Source organism: Macrotis lagotis, chromosome 2, assembly GCF_037893015.1.
Source record: "Macrotis lagotis isolate mMagLag1 chromosome 2, bilby.v1.9.chrom.fasta, whole genome shotgun sequence".
In the NCBI taxonomy this organism is placed as follows: Eukaryota; Metazoa; Chordata; class Mammalia; order Peramelemorphia; family Peramelidae; genus Macrotis; species Macrotis lagotis.
Window position 1 is genome coordinate 60,451,593 of NC_133659.1, and position 18,093 is coordinate 60,469,685.

At 36.9% G+C, this 18,093-nt stretch overlaps 1 protein-coding gene across 9 annotated transcripts in view; it reads right to left on the reverse strand.

The window, feature by feature from the left end:
* Positions 1-18,093, reverse strand: part of ADCY10 (adenylate cyclase 10) — a 127,241-nt gene that overhangs the window by 107,530 nt on the left and 1,618 nt on the right. For 5 of the 9 annotated variants that reach the window (XR_012475592.1, XR_012475593.1, XM_074221915.1 and 2 more), the window contains exons 2-7: positions 12,202-12,372; positions 11,474-11,578; positions 10,775-10,813; positions 10,361-10,504; positions 8,190-8,392; positions 1,464-1,560 (exon numbers count right to left, since the gene is read on the reverse strand). Coding sequence is in view for 7 of the 9 variants with exons in the window: in XM_074221915.1 (XP_074078016.1) it covers positions 1,464-1,560; positions 8,190-8,392; positions 10,361-10,504; positions 10,775-10,813; positions 11,474-11,578; positions 12,202-12,349 (736 nt within the window). In the remaining 2 variants the exon portion in view is untranslated. Of the gene's footprint in view, positions 1-1,463; positions 1,561-8,189; positions 8,393-10,360; positions 10,505-10,774; positions 10,814-11,473; positions 11,579-12,201; positions 12,391-14,611; positions 14,805-18,093 lie in introns of those variants that run through there. The other 4 variants (XM_074221916.1, XM_074221917.1, XM_074221918.1 and 1 more) reach the window with 4 other exon arrangements.

Below are 18,093 nucleotides of genomic sequence, written 5' to 3' on the forward strand. Positions count from 1 at the left end.
ACTCTTTTCTTGGGGGCCTGTTTCTAACAAAATCCATCTGGAAGAACACAATTACAGCCCATGGTTTAAAATACAAAATCATTATTTTAATATGAGCTAAGGACATCTCTCTCTAACTCATCAAAGACTCTCTAAGGTGTCATCAGAATAGCTAAGCTCTGGTTTATCTCACTGGGTGGGAAAGGCTTCAAGGACAAGGTGGGCAATAACTCTATCTGTGTTGGTTGAGGCTTGAGTCAGTTAAATGTGGACAGCCTCACCAGCAACTTGATCTCAGGGTGACAAAGATGTCAGGTAGAGAAGTTCCCAAAGACTATTATCACAGAGATGCTGTGAGAGTTGAGGGATGAAGTTTTCAGATTAGAGAAATTATAGATTCTTGAAATATTGTAGAAGTGAGGGGGGTGTACTATGCACAAAACAAGTGAGCTATGAACACAATGCTAGGGGTGTTCTTTTATACCTCAGAGAGTGGCAAATGCTAGAAAACAGGACCACAGGAGGTGAAGACAAAAATGTTAATAATTAGATTAAACTTAATGCATTTCCCCATATATCCCTAACACAAAGATTTAATTTGGCTTGACTGAGCTACAAATATTACTCAAGTCACTTCCCAGTCTTTCCGGTAGCGAAGCTGTAATACAATTCTTTGCCTCTCTTCTCCATTGCTACTTCATGTGGTCTCTCTCTCTCTCTCTCTCTCTCTCTCTCCATTCCAATGACAACTTGATCTCTCTAGCTGGGCTTTAGTCACTGAATTTCATCAAATTCAGCTCCCCTAGCACCCTTGGCTCCTGCAGCTTCTTCACTGCCTTTCTAAGAGGAATTATAGTAGAATTCCTTAGTCCTTTTCCATCACAGAGTCACCTTCTAAGATACTATTGCTCCTGAGAAGAGGCTAACATAACACATCTTCACAGGGGCAAGTGAGTTGAATTTAAGAGTCCAGGACCTGAGTTTGAATCCTGATTCTTCTACTTACAAACTGGATGATTTTGGAAGAATCACCAAACCTCTCTGGGCATCAATCCATGCAGAATTGCACAAGATAACCTTTATATCTTCTTGCTCTGGGTTTACAATCCTATGTTCTGAATGTGCATCATGTAGACCTGAGTTAGTAATCTTCAGATAATAATAGCTATGCAACCCTATGCAAGTCACTCAATTTCTTTGTGCCTCAGTTTCCTTTTCTGTCAAATGGGCATAAAAATAGTACCTACTTCTTCGAGTTGTTGTGAGGATAAAATATTGGTAAAGCACATTGTAAACCTTAAAAGTTTTACATAAATGGTAGTTATTATGAAGGTTGCTATTGTTACCAATCTAGTTTATTACTTTGAATGGAGCCAAATGGAGTATATTAGTGAATGCATGTAGGATGGGTTGGGGTGAAAGGATGAGGTATGACTCCTGTCAAGGTGGTTGGATCAGAGCTACAGTGAATAAAATGTACTTACTTTTATGATCACCTGAAGGATAGTAATCCAAGTAGGACATGCATTTCATGAAAAACTCATCAAAATTATAGGTAGGGGGTAGCTTCAGGAAATTAACCTAAATGAAAGAAAATAAGAGTTTCAATTTTCTTTAAAATGAAGAGGGTCCTCCAAGTGTAAAAGCAAGGTTTCGTACATAGTGATTAGCATATTGGGAGACAAACAGGCACAACACAAAGGGCTATGTGTGTAACAATAAAAACCAACATTTAGTTACTGCTCTGAAGTTTGGAAAACATTTTATATTACCTCATTTAGTTTTTACAATGGTCAGCTGAGATAGTATTATACATTGTACAGATGAGGAACCCTAGTTGCAAAAAAGAATAAATGACTTGCCTGTGGTCACATAGTTAAGAAGGGTGAGAAATGATATTTGAACCCAGAAAGCAGAAAGTTGACAAGGACTCATTCAAGCAACTTAATTAAGACAATTTTCAGAATAAAAAAAAGGTGAAGTTGGGAGCCTGGGCCATTCTAGGCTATAGGATCCAGGCTGCACTTCCCTTATGCCCCCTCATTTAAAATTCATTTTTACATAAAAATCTGGTTAAATGCATATTCAAGAGGAAAAGAAGCCACCAAAATGTGACAATAAAAGTGAAAATATGTCTATTTGAGTTCCTGGTTTAGAAGAAGATGATGATTGGTATATGCAGCCAGCACCAGGTGCATTATTGACTTGTTCAAAGTCTTTTAACCTCCCAGACAAAATCTTTAATCCAATGTAAGAAATTGTGGATTGCAAGTGGCCAGATGTCTCAAATGTTTATTTTGTCTGTATTAATTTGTTGTGATGGGAACAAATGAGCCTAAGCAAGTTTCAACTGCTCCTTTTGGAACTCTAGCTTACTATGTCCATTTAATATTCCTCCGAGGTTTATTTATGACTTTCTGGATATAGCAGGACAGATTTGCTAAAGATGACCCCTCTAAGTTGGGGAAAGAACATTTAATCTGGACAAAACTTTACATTTATAGAAAGTTCTCCAATCCCCTAAATCTTGAAAGTTCTCCAATTCCCTAAATCTTAAGTTGAATAAACCCAGATGATAAAGTTGATTGAAATGAATAAGTCCATATAATTAAAAATAAATTCATGGCCACAAACCCCAAAGACTCAGGGCGAAAATCCAAATTCTCAATTGCAAACTCCAAGGGAAAAAAAAAATTTGTTGCTCTTCCAAACTCTACTCAGTTCATCTTTTCTAAGTCCCTAGTTCACTAATCAGTAGGTCTGTTTTTTTTTAAAATCATTTTTGACTTAAATATAACTAATTCTTAAGAAAAGAAAAGGGGCTAAAATGGGAACCTAACTTTGGTATATGTAGACTTCTCAAGATAAAGATTTAGACTTTGGGATTTTGTCTGTTGTCTGTATGTCTATGTAAACTTGTGAAAATTAGCAAAAGTGTTTGCTTTTAATCCTTTTTTGTATATACATGATGGAATTAGCTTACATTACATATGTTGGTTTAAATTCATTTGATTAGGAGTGAGATCCTATCTGGGTACAACTTCATTTCCTCTTGGTTTGATCAGACCTGGGGAAAGACATATCCATAGCCATTTGACTGCATAATGGGAGAAAAGGAAAATTTTTAAGCAAGAAACTACTCTTAATATTTGGTATCTAAGCTCAATTTTGAGCAGTTATTTAGTCTTTTTGTTTCAAATGTGTCCATCCATTACAAAAGGAAGAACCAATGGGTAATAAACAAACACCCTTCTGAGATTTATGAAATTCTGCTAGGGTTGTTAAATTTGGAACAAAAAAAAGAGTTGAATATTTGTATCCACTTTTATAAGCACTTGTTTTTGACCTTCTTGGCTATTACAGAGGTGAAAGTTATGGAGTCCAGGAGTCCCTCAAATTTTTGTATTGATTCTGTTTATCTCCTATGTAATAAATATTTATCCCTTGATTGTATTTCCCAAGACTGGAGGATGAGTGGCATGGATTTTTAATTGCTGAGAGTAGAACTGTGACTTATTATCAGATGTTGTTTAAATTAAATCTATCAAAAGAATAGTTAGTTAACTAGTAAAACTCATTTTAATTTTGTTGAACAATTTCATATACATTTATCATTAAGCTAAAATCCTTCTGATATAATCATGGTGTATTTTATTATTAAAAATATACACTTTTTGAAAAGATATTTGTAAGTATGTAAACTATATTTGTGATCTGAGCAAAATCTTTATTATTATTATTATGTAAAATGTCTAAATTTGATATTTAAAAATCCATCCTGGTAACTTAAGAATTAATTAACTGGGAATTAACTAAGAATTCATATAAATCTTATAGGCAGTTTTTTAAAAAGATGGGGTTGGGGTGGAGGGGGTGGGGTAATGACCATAGTAACCAGAAACCATATGATTATTTCCTGACTCTGACCTAGAAAGATCTGAGACAAAAAATAAACACTTTATGAATTTCTAGACAGGGAAAAAAACCCCTCACAAAAGCAGACCATCACAGTCAGAAAGTAGAATTCTGGATTTTATAATTTCTCATTAGTGCAATTACTGATTATTGTAATCATTGATCATTACTGAAACATTTTTGGATGCCTCCTTTGCCTCAAAGAGATTTGTCTTATCTATGACACATATACATTGATGAATATGCTAAATAATCTCTGGTTCATCAGAAATATAGAACAGTATATAGAGAAATAGGTTGAAATAATGGAAGGGCAGGCTACCTTTCATATAATAAGCCTTTAAAATCCTGTAAGGCATTGAAAAATCTTTATTTCCTAGAATCTAGAATTCCTAGCCCAGTCTCTTGAAAAGAGACCACTAGTATCTTGAACCTTAAAGTCAACAAATCTTTCTTTTAAAAGACTCTTGATCCCTTAGATGTTGATCATAAAACAGAAGGACAATTGTTCTGGTTACCTGCTCTTATCTGAGGAGAGAAGAAAAAGCAGAATGGTCCCTATAATCCCAGAGACATTAGCAATATAACTAACTTTAGGACATGTCATTGCTAGTCTCAAAAAAAAATCCCATCATTTCTCTAAAAGCTCTCATTTTTATACATAAAATCCCAGAATGTCTACTTATAACTTTCTGTAATTGTTAAATTTATTTTGGAATGTGTGATGAAAAGTAAGGTTAGACAACACCTTAAGAGGGTAAAAGAAAAAAAAAGATCCTGAAACTTTTTGAAAGACTTGATGTCAATTTAATTTAATGGATACAAAAGATAGAACTCTTGAAATTTTAAGTATTTATGTTTTCATTGCTTCAAGTAAAAGTGTTGATGATGAGTCAGCCAGGAATGATGTAAGGAGATCTGTCTAAGTTGGAGTCCCCAGAAGCACACCCCCAAGAGAAAACAGTTGTAGGTGGATAGAGATTACTGGGACTTTGGGATGCTGACCTTGTGAAGTTCACTGGCAATGCAGTCTTGACTCATTTCACCATTGTTCCCCTTCTCCCTCTTAAAGGGAAAAGCCTCCCCTGCCCTGTTAGACTGCTGATTTAGCTATCCTACCCACTGGAAAATGTGAAGTTACAAATGAGCTGTTCTAAAATTATTTTTTTAACTTCACCTGTTATGAGAGAAAATTCAGGGAATTTTGTTTTAACTTGTGTGATATTAATAAGGAGCTTTCATACCCATCTGGATAGAACTTTAAGCTTGTTATATAATATAGTTCTTTTCCCCTTTTATAGTAAATACCTCTGACCAATGAATGCCTTATACTTTAAATTTTTTTTTTTACTATAAATCCCTAGACTCATAGTGATAGGAATAGAGCACTGAAATTTTTCTTATAAGAATTATAAATCTTAAACATATAGGATTAAAATAAAATGGCAAAAAATAAAGGCTTGACATGAAGTTTTATTCTCTAGGATTTACTATAAATCTTTAGGGGAGAAGTCATCTATCCAAGAAGACTCCTTGAACTGAGTGAGGAAAACATTTATCCGAAAACAAAGAATGGAGGGAAATTATTAACCTCTTTTGTGGCCTGACTATGAAGGTTGCACAATATTAAGTTACCCAATTGCTTGTCAAAGACTATCATCTTCTACAATACAATGATGAATTGTTCTCTCTTCTTGAACTTTAAGCATCGTGAGCATAAGACATGTTTCTCAACTTTCTAACCAACATTCTTCCTGAGTTTGCAATTAACATAGGGGAAGATATTTATAGATCTTGAATTCTTACCTACTGGCAAAGATGACTGTAAAGTGAAGGTGGAGTGCTGTCTAAAGAAATCAGCCTTTTTTTTTAATAGGAATATAGTTTGAGAAACTTATTACACTTTGACAGAATTAGTCATTTTCCCAAAACCAAAGTTTAAGTGATGATTCCCTATGTTTAAATAAGAGAATATGAGATAGAGTCAAATCAAACAGCAGATGATCCTTTATCCATGAACCAAACCAAAAGACACCAAGATCCTGCACTGATTCTGGGTTGCCTTTGCCCCATCTTCCTTTAAGAGAAGGGATTCTTAATTTGGGGCTTATAGTCCCCCCCCCCCCCAAGAGGGTCTATAAATAGATTTTTGGAGGGGTTCATGAATTTGCTTTTGAAAAATATTTTGATAATTTATTTCCTTTATAATGCTATGAATTTCAAAATAAATATTTAAAAACCTGAGAAGGGTCGATAGTTTTCAACAGACTGACTGCCAAAGGAGTACAGGACACAAAAAAGGTTAACATCCTGCCTTTGAGCCTAGGAGGTACCCTGGACTGTTTCGTACATGTAAAATATTTTTGCATAAGGAAAAGTTAAACAAGAAAATTAAAGAAGAGGGTTTTAATGAATAAAACATTGTATGATATCCATTTAGTAACCTTCAGTGGCTGGAGACTGATTCAGGATAAAGTATGATACCACTATTTAATGGCAAGAGTAAGATTCATGTCCATATTAAACTAATACCTACTGTACATATTTTTCCTTTTAGAACACTCCTAATTCCAAGGGTAAATTGAAGTCATCTTGCAAATTTAACAGTATTTAGGTTTATTTCTATCCCAGTTTGCTTTTCAAGTCTAAGCACCAAGCTTAGACTTAATAAGTTGTACGAGATAGCCTTTGAAAAAATAAATTGCTCTGTTCCCTCTGAGAAGGTTAACTTTAGGGAAAAAAAAAAGTTAGTATGTGTTTCCTGTCAGGACAGCTAATGGCAGCTTAAAAATAGGGAGATAGAAAAGGACTTTTCTTTAGAATCCTTCTCTTAGGCACATGACTAAATAAACATTTTCCTCATCAATTATGCCAACTCCATTACTGAACTCATACACGTATAGAGGACGAAAAGGAGTGGTGTCGCCCATTGGCTTTTAAAAAACAACATCCTACAGACATAAACACACACAATTTTTGATCCTAGTTTCTCCTATGTGTAACCTCCTTGAGTCTCTGCATGACTACCAATTGCTTTATTTTACCCTAAGAATGGAATCCAAAAGTCCCTACACCATAGGGATGCCTCCTGCCTAGAAACAATATCTTTTTATTTTAGTTTTTGCAAGGCAATGGGGTTAAGTGGCTTGCCCAAGGCCATGTGGCTAGGTAATTATTAAGTGTCTGAGGCTGGATTTGAACTCAGGTACTCCTGACTCCAAGGCCAGTGCTCTATCCACTGTGCCACCTAGCCTAACATATGTCCTCCCAGGTTCAACCATTGAGTTCAATTGCTCACTCAATAATGGTATCCGGTCACCAACTGGACAAGCCAGCTCTTCACCACCCCCAATCCTGTCCACTTTTAATCTAGAGAGCAACAACAATAGCTTCAGAATAACGGTGGCAAACATTATTGAAATGGGAGTTATCACAGGAGACTTATTGATGCTAATCATGGCTATACCTCTTCACTCTTTACCCTTGGATAAATTTGTTTTTTCATCTAAGATCAGCAAGGCACAGGGAAAAGAACACTGGATTTGGAGTCATAAGACTCAGATTTCTATCCTATTTTGGCACTGTGTGAATTTGTGCAAATTATGTAATCTCTATAGACTCAGTTTTCTCATAGGAATTTGACATTATTATCTCTGGGGTCCTTTCCAACTTTAAAATCTCTGACCCCTTGAGAAATCCGAAGAAGGAAGTAGAGGGGCTTTCTTGTTGCATCAGTATTGGAGCTCCACTATTTACCCACAGAAGGGGATCTAAGTCATGTCACAGAAAATGTCCATTGGGTTAGTACGAAAGCAATTCAGGAATACTTGTATTACAAAGAAAAGAATTGCATTTAAGTTCTGACAACTACTTACCACCTATATGAATTTGGGAAAGTCATTTTACTTTTTTGTTTCCTCATTTGTAAAAAGGGCTAGATGATCTCTAAAGTCCCTCCGAACTCTGAATCCTCTAAGCCAGGGATGGGGAGCCTTTAGCCCTTGGCAGTATTGTTATGGCATTTCCAAGGTAACTGCAGACATGGATTCAAAATGCAATAAATCTAGCAACTTTTTAGGGTGAATTAATTGTTTGATCAAATATAGCCTGCCAATGAGGTTATAAATATCCAAATGACCCTTGGAAGAAAAAAAGATTCCTACCCCTGCTCTAAGCCCATGGTATTAATATTTCTTTATCCTTCCAGAAAGCCTGAGATCACTAAGGGGTTGTAGAGCTTTGCAGACCCCAAGACCCCTTTAGCAGTCATACCATCCATCATCAGCATCACCTGCCTTAACAGATCTTTGGTCTGGAATCCTCTCAATTTCAATCACACTCCGGTCACAGAGCTGCCAGCAGTTTGGTGACAGAATAATGTCATTCATCTGGGCCACGTCCTGGGCAAAGCGGACATCTTCTACAGCCTGACCAATCACCAGAAAGTAACTTTTCTCATTTCCAAACACCAGTTTTTTGATGTGGCCAGCAGACAGTCCTGGCAAAGCAAGGGAAAGGTTTGTACCACTAGGTAAGTTTGCCTTCCATTTCTCAGCAGGGAACTCTCCAATGTCTTTGTGGATCAGGAGTCAGAGGTCCTATAGCCAGAGAACCAAGGTGAAGAGAATGAACATTTCTACTGATATTTGGAAAAATTAAATCTATCCACTTCTGTACTCTTTTTCTATTCTCAAAACTAAAACTAAACTTCAAAAATCTGATTTTAATAACAAAGATAATGCTATCAATAACTCAAAATTATATGGTACTTTTAGGTTGGTAGAATACTTTGCTATTAACAACCCTCTGAGATACTATATGAATAATGGATTGGGACATCTCCAGATCTCCTGAGATGGAGGTCCTAACAAAGGAGACTCCAAGGGTCTGCTTCTGAGAGACAAAATGACTGGTGCAGAGCAGAAACATTTTTGGCTTACTATACAATTGGGAGTTGTCTCTTTCCATTGGCCTCCAAAGCTGGAATTTGGCTGCATCTCTAAGTTACCTGACTGGAATAATTTCTTTCCTTTTGCATCTAGGACTTACAGCAAGTGACAACATGAAGAAAAATGAAGGAGGGATTTGAGGGCTGCCTCTCTCTCTCTCTCTGCTTAGGTCATTTGACCCAAGAAGTGGGTTTAGGGCTGAGTTTGCTTCATATGTTCTTTTTTTCTTTTCTCTCTTTTTTTGTTTACTTCATTTTGTTTCCCTTTACATTGTTTTTTGCTTTTCCAAGACAATAGGGTTAAGTGACTTGCCCAAGGTCACACAGCTAGGTAATTATTAACTGTCTGAGGTCAAATTTGAACTCAGTTCCTCCTGACTCCAGGGCTGATGCTCTATCCACTGCGCCACCTAGTTGCCCCTTTTAGTTACATTTTTAAGTTCCAAACTGTCTGTTTCCTCCCTCCCTACTCACCCTGAACTAGAGAAAGTCACCATTTGATGCAGATTTATAAATATATGTAAAACCATACTTTGCATACTTCTGTTTATCAGTTGTTTCTTTGGAGACAGATAGCATCTTCATAGGTCCTTTACAGTTGATATAGTTATAGAACCCAGAATAACTTGAGTGTTCACAATTTGAACAATATTACTGTTACTATTCTTGGTTCTGCTCACTTCACTTTTCATTATTTCATGCAAATCTTTCCATGCTTTTCTAAAACCAACCAGTTCATCATTTCTTACAATGCAACAAATCACAATTTGTTTAGCCATTCCTCAGTTGATGGGTATCCCCTATATTTCCAGTTCTTTGTCAAACCAAAGAGAGGTGCTATAAATATTTGAGGACATTTAGAACAACTTTTCCTTTTTTCTTGACCACTTTGGTCCAAACCAGGTCAAAGAAAAAAAGTACTGAAAGCAGCTAGACAGAAATAGTTCAAGAATCAAGAAAGCATAGTCACAATCACAGAAGATCCTCACCTAACAGCTTCTACTTTGAATGGAAAATGATTTGGGAATACAATATTCCAAAAGACAAAAGCTATAGGCTTACAAATAAGAATAACTTATGCTTCAAGCTAAGTGCCATCCAACAAGGGTAAAAAAAAATGAACCTTTACAGTAGGATAGAGGACTTTCTAGAATTCCTGATAAAAATATAAATAGGAATTAAAAAATTCAAACATAAAAAATAAAAAAAACCTGGGAGGTAAATTTATTTGAGTAATTAGAAAAGTCTACACAAAAGTAAAATGCTAACATTCTATAGGGAGGGAAAAACAAGTGTCCCTTCAGAAATTTAATTTCCTCCAACAGAACTAAAGAATAAAATATAACAAAGAGAGGACCTGGATGTCAGAGTAATTCTGTTCACAATATTTTAAGGGAAGAATAGTTTGTTTAGTGATAATAGTAGTATTCTACACATGTGGGTGGCTTAATTTTTTTTAAATTAATGAATAAAAAATGATGTGACTATACATACATACATTTTCTTTCAGCTACTTACCAATCTTGACTCGGACATCCAGACCTTCTTCAGACTCTTGATTCTCAAACATTCCATGGATTTCAAGACTACATTTAACCACCACGGTGATAAAGTTCTTCAGCTGCTTTCTCTCAACCTTCCACAAGGCTAGCAATGCATCCCCTTTAAGTGATGCACAGAGTGGGATAAAGTAGTATTACATATTTGGTTGTCCCTAGAGACCAGCCCATTTGGGTATTTCTATATAGAATCTCATTTGCATAAAACTCTTCAAATTTATTTTACATCTGTCCCTTTCTACTTCTCTTTTTGGGAGTCCCTTCAAGAATGAAGGATAAACAACAAACAATATCAACAACAATCCTATTGAGGGTATAAGGACTTCTTTGTAGCTTTCTTATCCCCCTCCTCCCAGATCAGTAAGATCAGTACCTGCAAACTTTAAGATGTCTCCTCCAAAAATCAGCACCTCTGAGAAAAGGAGAGGGGAAATCATATACTGATTTCTTTAAAAAACAAACAAAAACATTATGAGACAAAACAAAAAGTTCTTTCCTTTCATTGAAGAATGAAGGGAAAGGGACTCAGACATAGTGCAAGGAAGCAGGATAATAAGGCAGAGAGCCAATTCACTTGAAACCATTTTATACAACTATTTGACAAAACTTAATTGATCTCTTTTGAGTAATTGATTTCATCAGTCAGATAATCAACAAACTTTTAAGCACCTACTACCTATCAGGTACTATGCCAGATACTGGGGGATAAAACTATGAAGAATCAAATAACAGCTTATTTCAATACCAAAAATGTGATCCTTTTCAAGGTATATTATACTTGAAAATTTAGACTTTTTTCATTAATTCAAACTGGCCTTCCCCTCAGTTAGTACAGATTAGTGAAATTTGACTATATTGCTAGATCTAGTGTGACTCATGGTGTGATCCCACCCAAAAAATTCCCTAAGCAACAGAAAAATCTGTTCCTAGTGATACTCTCTAGAGAAGATAAAATAGAACGGGTCAATATGAAAACACCTAGCATTACTCTCCTCTCAAATTATAGCCCCCAAACACAGGAAGAGTAAAGATGTAACAAGTTTTCAAGCCAAAACAAAGCTCTAGTGCTTACTTTCCACTATGACGCTTATATATCGATTGAGAATATCCACCAGCTGCTCAGCCCCACGGTCCATATACATGGCTGTACTGAACTTCTCAGTCATTGCTGTGAAACCTGGGCCACAAAGTACAAGTAATTCATTTGGATTCTGGGAAGAATCAGAAAGGAGCCAGGAGAAGGGCCTAATGATTTTGGATGGTTCCTGAAAGATGTTTTCTGTCCTCTTACCCTACCCCTCCCAATATTTCCTCTTAATTACTCAATGGTCCCTGAAATTACTTTATTAGGAGACAAAGACTTGAATTCTACAATTAGAGATAAGGACAACTTGACAGAGTCACATTTTATTATAAATTACTAATATTAAAATCCTCTGCTGGGAAGCAGATTTTGATAAGACAAAGGTACTGGTCACTCAAAAGAAGAAAAGTGAAAAAGAGTATCCAATGGGGGGGAGGATATATATATATATATACATATATATATATATATATATATATATATATATATATATGACATGAAGTCAACTTTTCCAACTTACTAATTTTTTTAAAGATGTGGAGGGGGGGAAGTGCTCTCATCAAAGTGGGTGCATGTATTCATATCTTATTCTTAAATTTGTAATAATCACTATCATTAACTTGAAATACCATTCTTTAAATTCCCAAGTCCCCTCTCCCTTCAGTTTAGCAGGCATTATTATAATATGGAATTGCTTCTTTCTCTTTTGTACTTGCCTGAAATATCCACAAACATGAGAACTCCATCAAAATATTCCGTGGAGGGACGCTCTGGGGTAAAATCTCCATAGACAATAAGGTCAGGTAAGTGAGCTGCTATTCTGACAATGGTCCGATCTGGTAAGGATGCTTTTCCAATATTCATTTCAGAGAAAAAGTCTCAGGGCTCTGCAGTGAGAGGGAATACTATATAGATTGGGATAGCACAAAGATAGAAGAGTGATAGCAGCAATTGAATTTTAACCCACATTCACTTTTTTCCAAAAATTTTCTTTCATCTTTTATGTGCCTAGATAAACATGGTACTCAATAGCAGACCTGGGTTGCAAGGTTCAGCCCTCTAATGGGGGGGGGGGGGCTCATTTACTTTAAACAGAGAAAATTCTATTTTCCCTGTAATAATAATTGCCCTTCAATTCTGAAAAGTTGGACAGTGCTACTAGTTAGGTAAGGGGAGTATCCAATCCTCTCCCCTGAAATAACAACTCAGGGTGCACATTCTATGAAAGGTAGGCCACCTTCATTATATTGTCCTTTTTCTTTTTCCTTTGGATTTTATTTTTCCTTTTATCCTGACAAATTCTTCATTTTCCTCCTGTCTTATTCCATTACCTGAATTTTTGAGAACCTTTTCCCCCTCCCCTGTTGTGGCCCCATTTTTTGAAGGCTGTTTATGCCTGGTGGTTTTATGGGTTTGTGTGTGTCTATGGGTATTCATATGTATGTGTAAATGCAGTAGACATAAGCACAAAGACAATATAGACAAAATAATACAAGTAATTTGGAGGAAATTTGACTTTTTTTTGTCTAAGACAGAGAGAGAGAGAGAGAGAGAGAGAGAGAGAGAGAGAGAGAGAGAGAGAGAGAGAGAAAATATTATGGCAATTGCTAGCCAAATTGTGAAGAGCTCCAGAGCCTAGACAGATGATGAAGGGTCAGGCTGAAAGATGACAATCAGGGGGTTGGGGAAAGAAAATTAAAAAAAAAAAGGAAGTCCAGATACCCTAAAAGATGATGGAAGTAGTGAACAGAATTCTGGGCCTAAAGTCAGGAAGACCGATCTTTCTGAGTTCAGATCCACCTTTAAGACCCATACTAGACACACAGGTGACACTGGATAAGTCACTTCATCCTGTTTGCTTAGATTCCTCATCTGTAAAATGAGCTGGAGAAGGAAATGGCAAATCACTCCAGCATCTTTGTCAAGAAAATCCCAAATGGGGTCATGGTGAGTCAGTTATGATTGAAACAAATGAACAACAACACAGTTAAATGTATAGAAAAGATATTTGTATAGAAATGAATAAATGAGTATGTGGTTTGTATATAGAAGAAAGCTGAGTCTGGGTTAGGAGGACAGTTGACTAGTCCCAGAACCAGTGAGTTTTGCAGAGACTACATGACTATCACCTGAGCAGGTGAGAAGTAATGACATTCATCTAAAGATGGTATATAACATTACATAAGGAGGCTAAGATATGAATCCATTCCTTATTCTTTATAGACATTTTAATAAATCTATTCCATAAATTTTGATAGCACTGATTGCTTGTGGAAAAGACAGATATCTCTGGGGGAAAGCTGGAAATAGTTCCACGTTTGATGAAAACAATCAAAGAGCAAGTGTCACAAAAACCAAGAGAGGAGAGAAGATTCATCAGTGTCAGCTCTGGTACAGTTGGATGAAAATTGAGATAAGGTGATCAGATTTGGCTATAAGAAAACAGTAAAACTGGAAAGATCATTTTCAATTGGGTGATGAGGTCAGAAACCAGACTGCAAGAGAAGTTGAAAAAATAATGAAAGTAGACAATGTTTTCTAGAATTTTAATTGTGAAAGATAGTAGTCATATAGATTGATAGTTTGAGGAGATGGTGAGAGATTTTTTTTTTAAGTATTTGTAGAAGGTGGGGAAAGGAATTGAAGAAAGATAGGGATTAAAGACTAGGTGAAAGAGATGATTGTTGGGGCATTATGCTCATTAGGATTAGGAAGAGAATAAGATCCAGTCTCAGATACTACCAAGAAAGTCACTTAACTTTAAAATGGGAATAGAAATTACACCTGCCTCCCAGGATCACTGTGAGGATCAAACGAGATCATATTGGTAAAGTGCTGAGCTCCGCACCTGCACGCAGCTGGAGCTAAATAAATGCTTATTCCCTCCTTTTTTATCCAAGAACATTAAATGAGAATGATGTAGCTCTCAAGAAGATGGGAAGACAAGAGAACCTTTAGTCTCCAAGACCCTTATCCTCATTAAAAAGGTTAGGATTAGTCTGACTCAAGGATCCCCCCCCCCCCCAATGCATTTTGCCTGAATCCTTGGGTCCGTGGCCCTTAACTGTGACCCCACAAACAACCCTTTCTACCCAGATTCCCTCTCCCAACCCTTTCCTCACCTACCTCTTATAAGCGGGCGGACAAACAATAGAGAAGTCAACTGGAAACACGGTGGGGCCCCAAACCCTAAAGGAGCTTGACAAACGGGAGAGGACCCAGCCCAGTCACTCTGAAGAGAGGCCAAGAGCCATGTCCATCTTCCAGAGTGGCCACTACCAAATGGCAGTTTGACAGCCCCGCCCCCACTGCTCACCAGGCTTGCATCTGATTGGCTGCCCACTATTCTCTTCTGTACCACCCCCCCTTCCCCAGTAGGTCATCCCCTTCCTTGGGGTAACTGGGTGGCACAGTGGGTAGAGCCCCAGCTCTGGAGCCAGGAAGACCAGAATGTAAAATTGGTCTCAGACAATTGCTAACTGTGAGACCTTGGGCAGTCGCTCCATCCTGATTGCCCTGGCCCTCTCCAGTCATTCCAATCCATATCTGGTCACCAGACCTCAGGAGGGGAAAGTGAGGCCTGTGACTTAGCACAGACCCTCTCACTCAAATTCAGTCCATATGCACATCATGGCATCACTTCCCTGATGTCCTGGTCTTCTTGGAGAAGGAAGGACAAACATCATCATTACCTCAAGGACCATGCTAAGTCAGATCCTGTTTTAGGACATGATTTCTGTTGCATGTGCTTAGCTTCTTTGAAGTGAGAGGGTTGAATTCAATGTCTTCTAAGGTCCTTTTTGAGTTCTAAATCTAAATTCTAGGATCCATGAAGACAATGAAACCTTTTCCATGTCAATTTAGATGTCTGCTAGAGAACCTTGGAAGGAAATCTATTGATTCCTACCAGGAGTTATCCAAGAGGAAGGGGATAGATATACAGTTGATCAATTTTTGAATGTTAGTCTAGTTCACATTTGAAGATATTTTATCCTCATTCAGTGTTATAACAGATGTTACCTGAAATCTTTTCTGGGCATAGCCTCACTATATCTGAGGGCATGGAGAATTCACAGTGGAATATTCCTTGCTTTTACTCTCCCTCTCCCACTGGTTTAGGGGTGGGGGAGGGGAGTAGAGCTCTTATTTTGTGGAGGGGTAGGTTTGCCCTTTCTTCTCCAAGAAGACCATGATATCAGGGAGGTGATGCCATGATGAACTGGAAGCATGTGAATTGGATCTGAGTGAGAAGATGCTGTGCTGAGTTACTGGCTTCACGTCCTCCAGAGTTCCAATGAGAAGATATGAATCAGGACAGTTGGAGAGGACTCTGGATGCAAGACAATCAGGGTAAAGTGACATGCCCAAGGTCCATGCCAGGCAATCAGGGTAAAATGACTTGCCCAAGGTCCTACAGCTAGTACGTGTCTGAGGCTGGCTTTGCATTTAGTCCTCTAGATTTCAGGGCTGGAGATCTACTGACTGCATTCTCTATCTGGAGGATAGCCTTCATTCTCCTCCTAGCCCTATTCCTAATTTTCTGGACTTCAAAACCACGACCCCACAGTGCCATGGCCAAGTAAATTTCTTTCTCTCTCTCTCTCTCTCTCTCTCTCTCTCTCTCTCTCTCTCTCTGTTTTTGCAAGGCAAATGGGGCTAAGTGGCTTGCCCAAGGCCACACAGCTAGGTAATTATTAAGTGTCTGAGACTGGATTTGAACCCAGGTACTCCTGACTCCAGGGCTGGTGCTTTACCCACTACACCACCTAGCTGCTCCTCTTTCTCTTTCTATCTTGCATTTTTCAACTCCCTTTTGAGTGTTGTTTACACTCATTAGAATGTAAGATAAGGTCAAAATGTGCACATGATTTAGATACAAAGAATAACACCATAACTCAATTATGAGAGCAAGGAATAATTTACCTGGCAGATTTATGAAGAGAAGAATTTATGACCAAACAAGAGACAGAGATACTATGAAATACAAAATGGATAATTTTAAAAAGTATTGCACAAACAAAACTAAAAACAATGCTAGAAGTGAAGTAGAAAACTGAAGAACAATTTTTACAGCCAGTTTTTGACAAAGACCTCATTTTTAAAATCTATAGAGAACTTGTTTTATAAGAATACAAATAATTATCCCAATTGATCAATGGTCAAATTTATTCTTATTTTCCACTGTCTTTACTACTCTCATTTTCAGATAAAGAAATTAAAGTTATAGTTATATGAAATAATACTCTAAATCACTATTAGAGAAATTCAAATTAAAAGAACTCTGAAGTGCTACCTCATACCTATCAGACTGGCTAATATCACAGAAAAGGAAAATGATAAATTTTGGAGGGGAATCTGTAAAAACTGGTACATTAATTCATAGCTGGTGGAGTTGTGAGTTGTTTCAACCTTTCTGTAGAGCAATTTGGAACTATGCCCAGAGGATTATAAAACTATGTATACTCTTTGATCCAGCAATGCTACTAAGAGATCATTAAGGTACAAAAATATTTAGTTTTTTTTTTTTTGTATTGACAAAGAATTTGAAATTGAAGGGATGCCCATCAACTGGGAAATGGCTGAACAAGTCATGGTATATGAATGTAGTGGAATACTGTTGGGCTATAAGAAATGATGAGCAGGTGGATTTCTGAAAAACCTGGAAAAGCTTACATGAACTGATGCCAAGTCAAGTGAGCAGAACCAGGAGAACATTGTACAAAGTGATAGACTGTGCTATGATCAACTATGATATCTCAGCAATACAGTAATCAAAGACAATTCTAAGACTTGTGATAGAAAATGTCATCCACATCCAGAGAATGAACTACCTGAATGCAGATCAAAGCATACTATTTTCACTTTTTAATTTTGTTTTTTTCTGTTTTTTTCCCCATTTGTTCTGATTCTTCTTTTAAAACATGATAAATAGGGAAATATGTTTAACATGATTATGCATATATAACCTATATTAGATTACTTCCTGTCTTGGGAAGGGGGAGGGAAAGAAGAAAATTTTACAAAAATGAAAGTTGAACACGGTCTCAACTTTGCAAAAGTTGGAATTGGAAAAATAAAATATTAATAACTGGAAAAATAAAATATCAATAAGATTTTTTAAAAAAGAATGTAAACTTCTTGAAGGCAGAGGTTATCTTTCTTTTTTTAAAGGTTTGTTTTGTTTTTTTGCAAGTCAATGGGGTTAAGTGACTTGTCCAAGGCCACACAGGTAATTATTGTCCGAGACTGGATTTGAACTCAGGTACTCCTGACTCCAGGGCTGGTGCTCTATCCATTGTGCCACCTAGCTGCCCCACTACCTTTCTTTTTTGCTTTTGTATCTCTGGAAATTGGCACAAAGTAAGCACTAATAAATGGTTATTTCTTCTTTTCTTTCGTTTTTTTTTCATACCTTCCTCCCTCCCTTCTTTCCTTTATCCCTTTCTCCTTTTCCCCTTTCCATTCCTTTTCTTTTCTTCTCTCCCATCTTTTCTTCTTTCTTCCCTTCTCTCCTTTTTTTCCAGTAAGAAAGTAAGAAATGGTATTAAAAAAACCTAGTAAGAGTATCTGGGAAGTGAAGATGGTCAAAAACTTCATGTTGCTAAGAG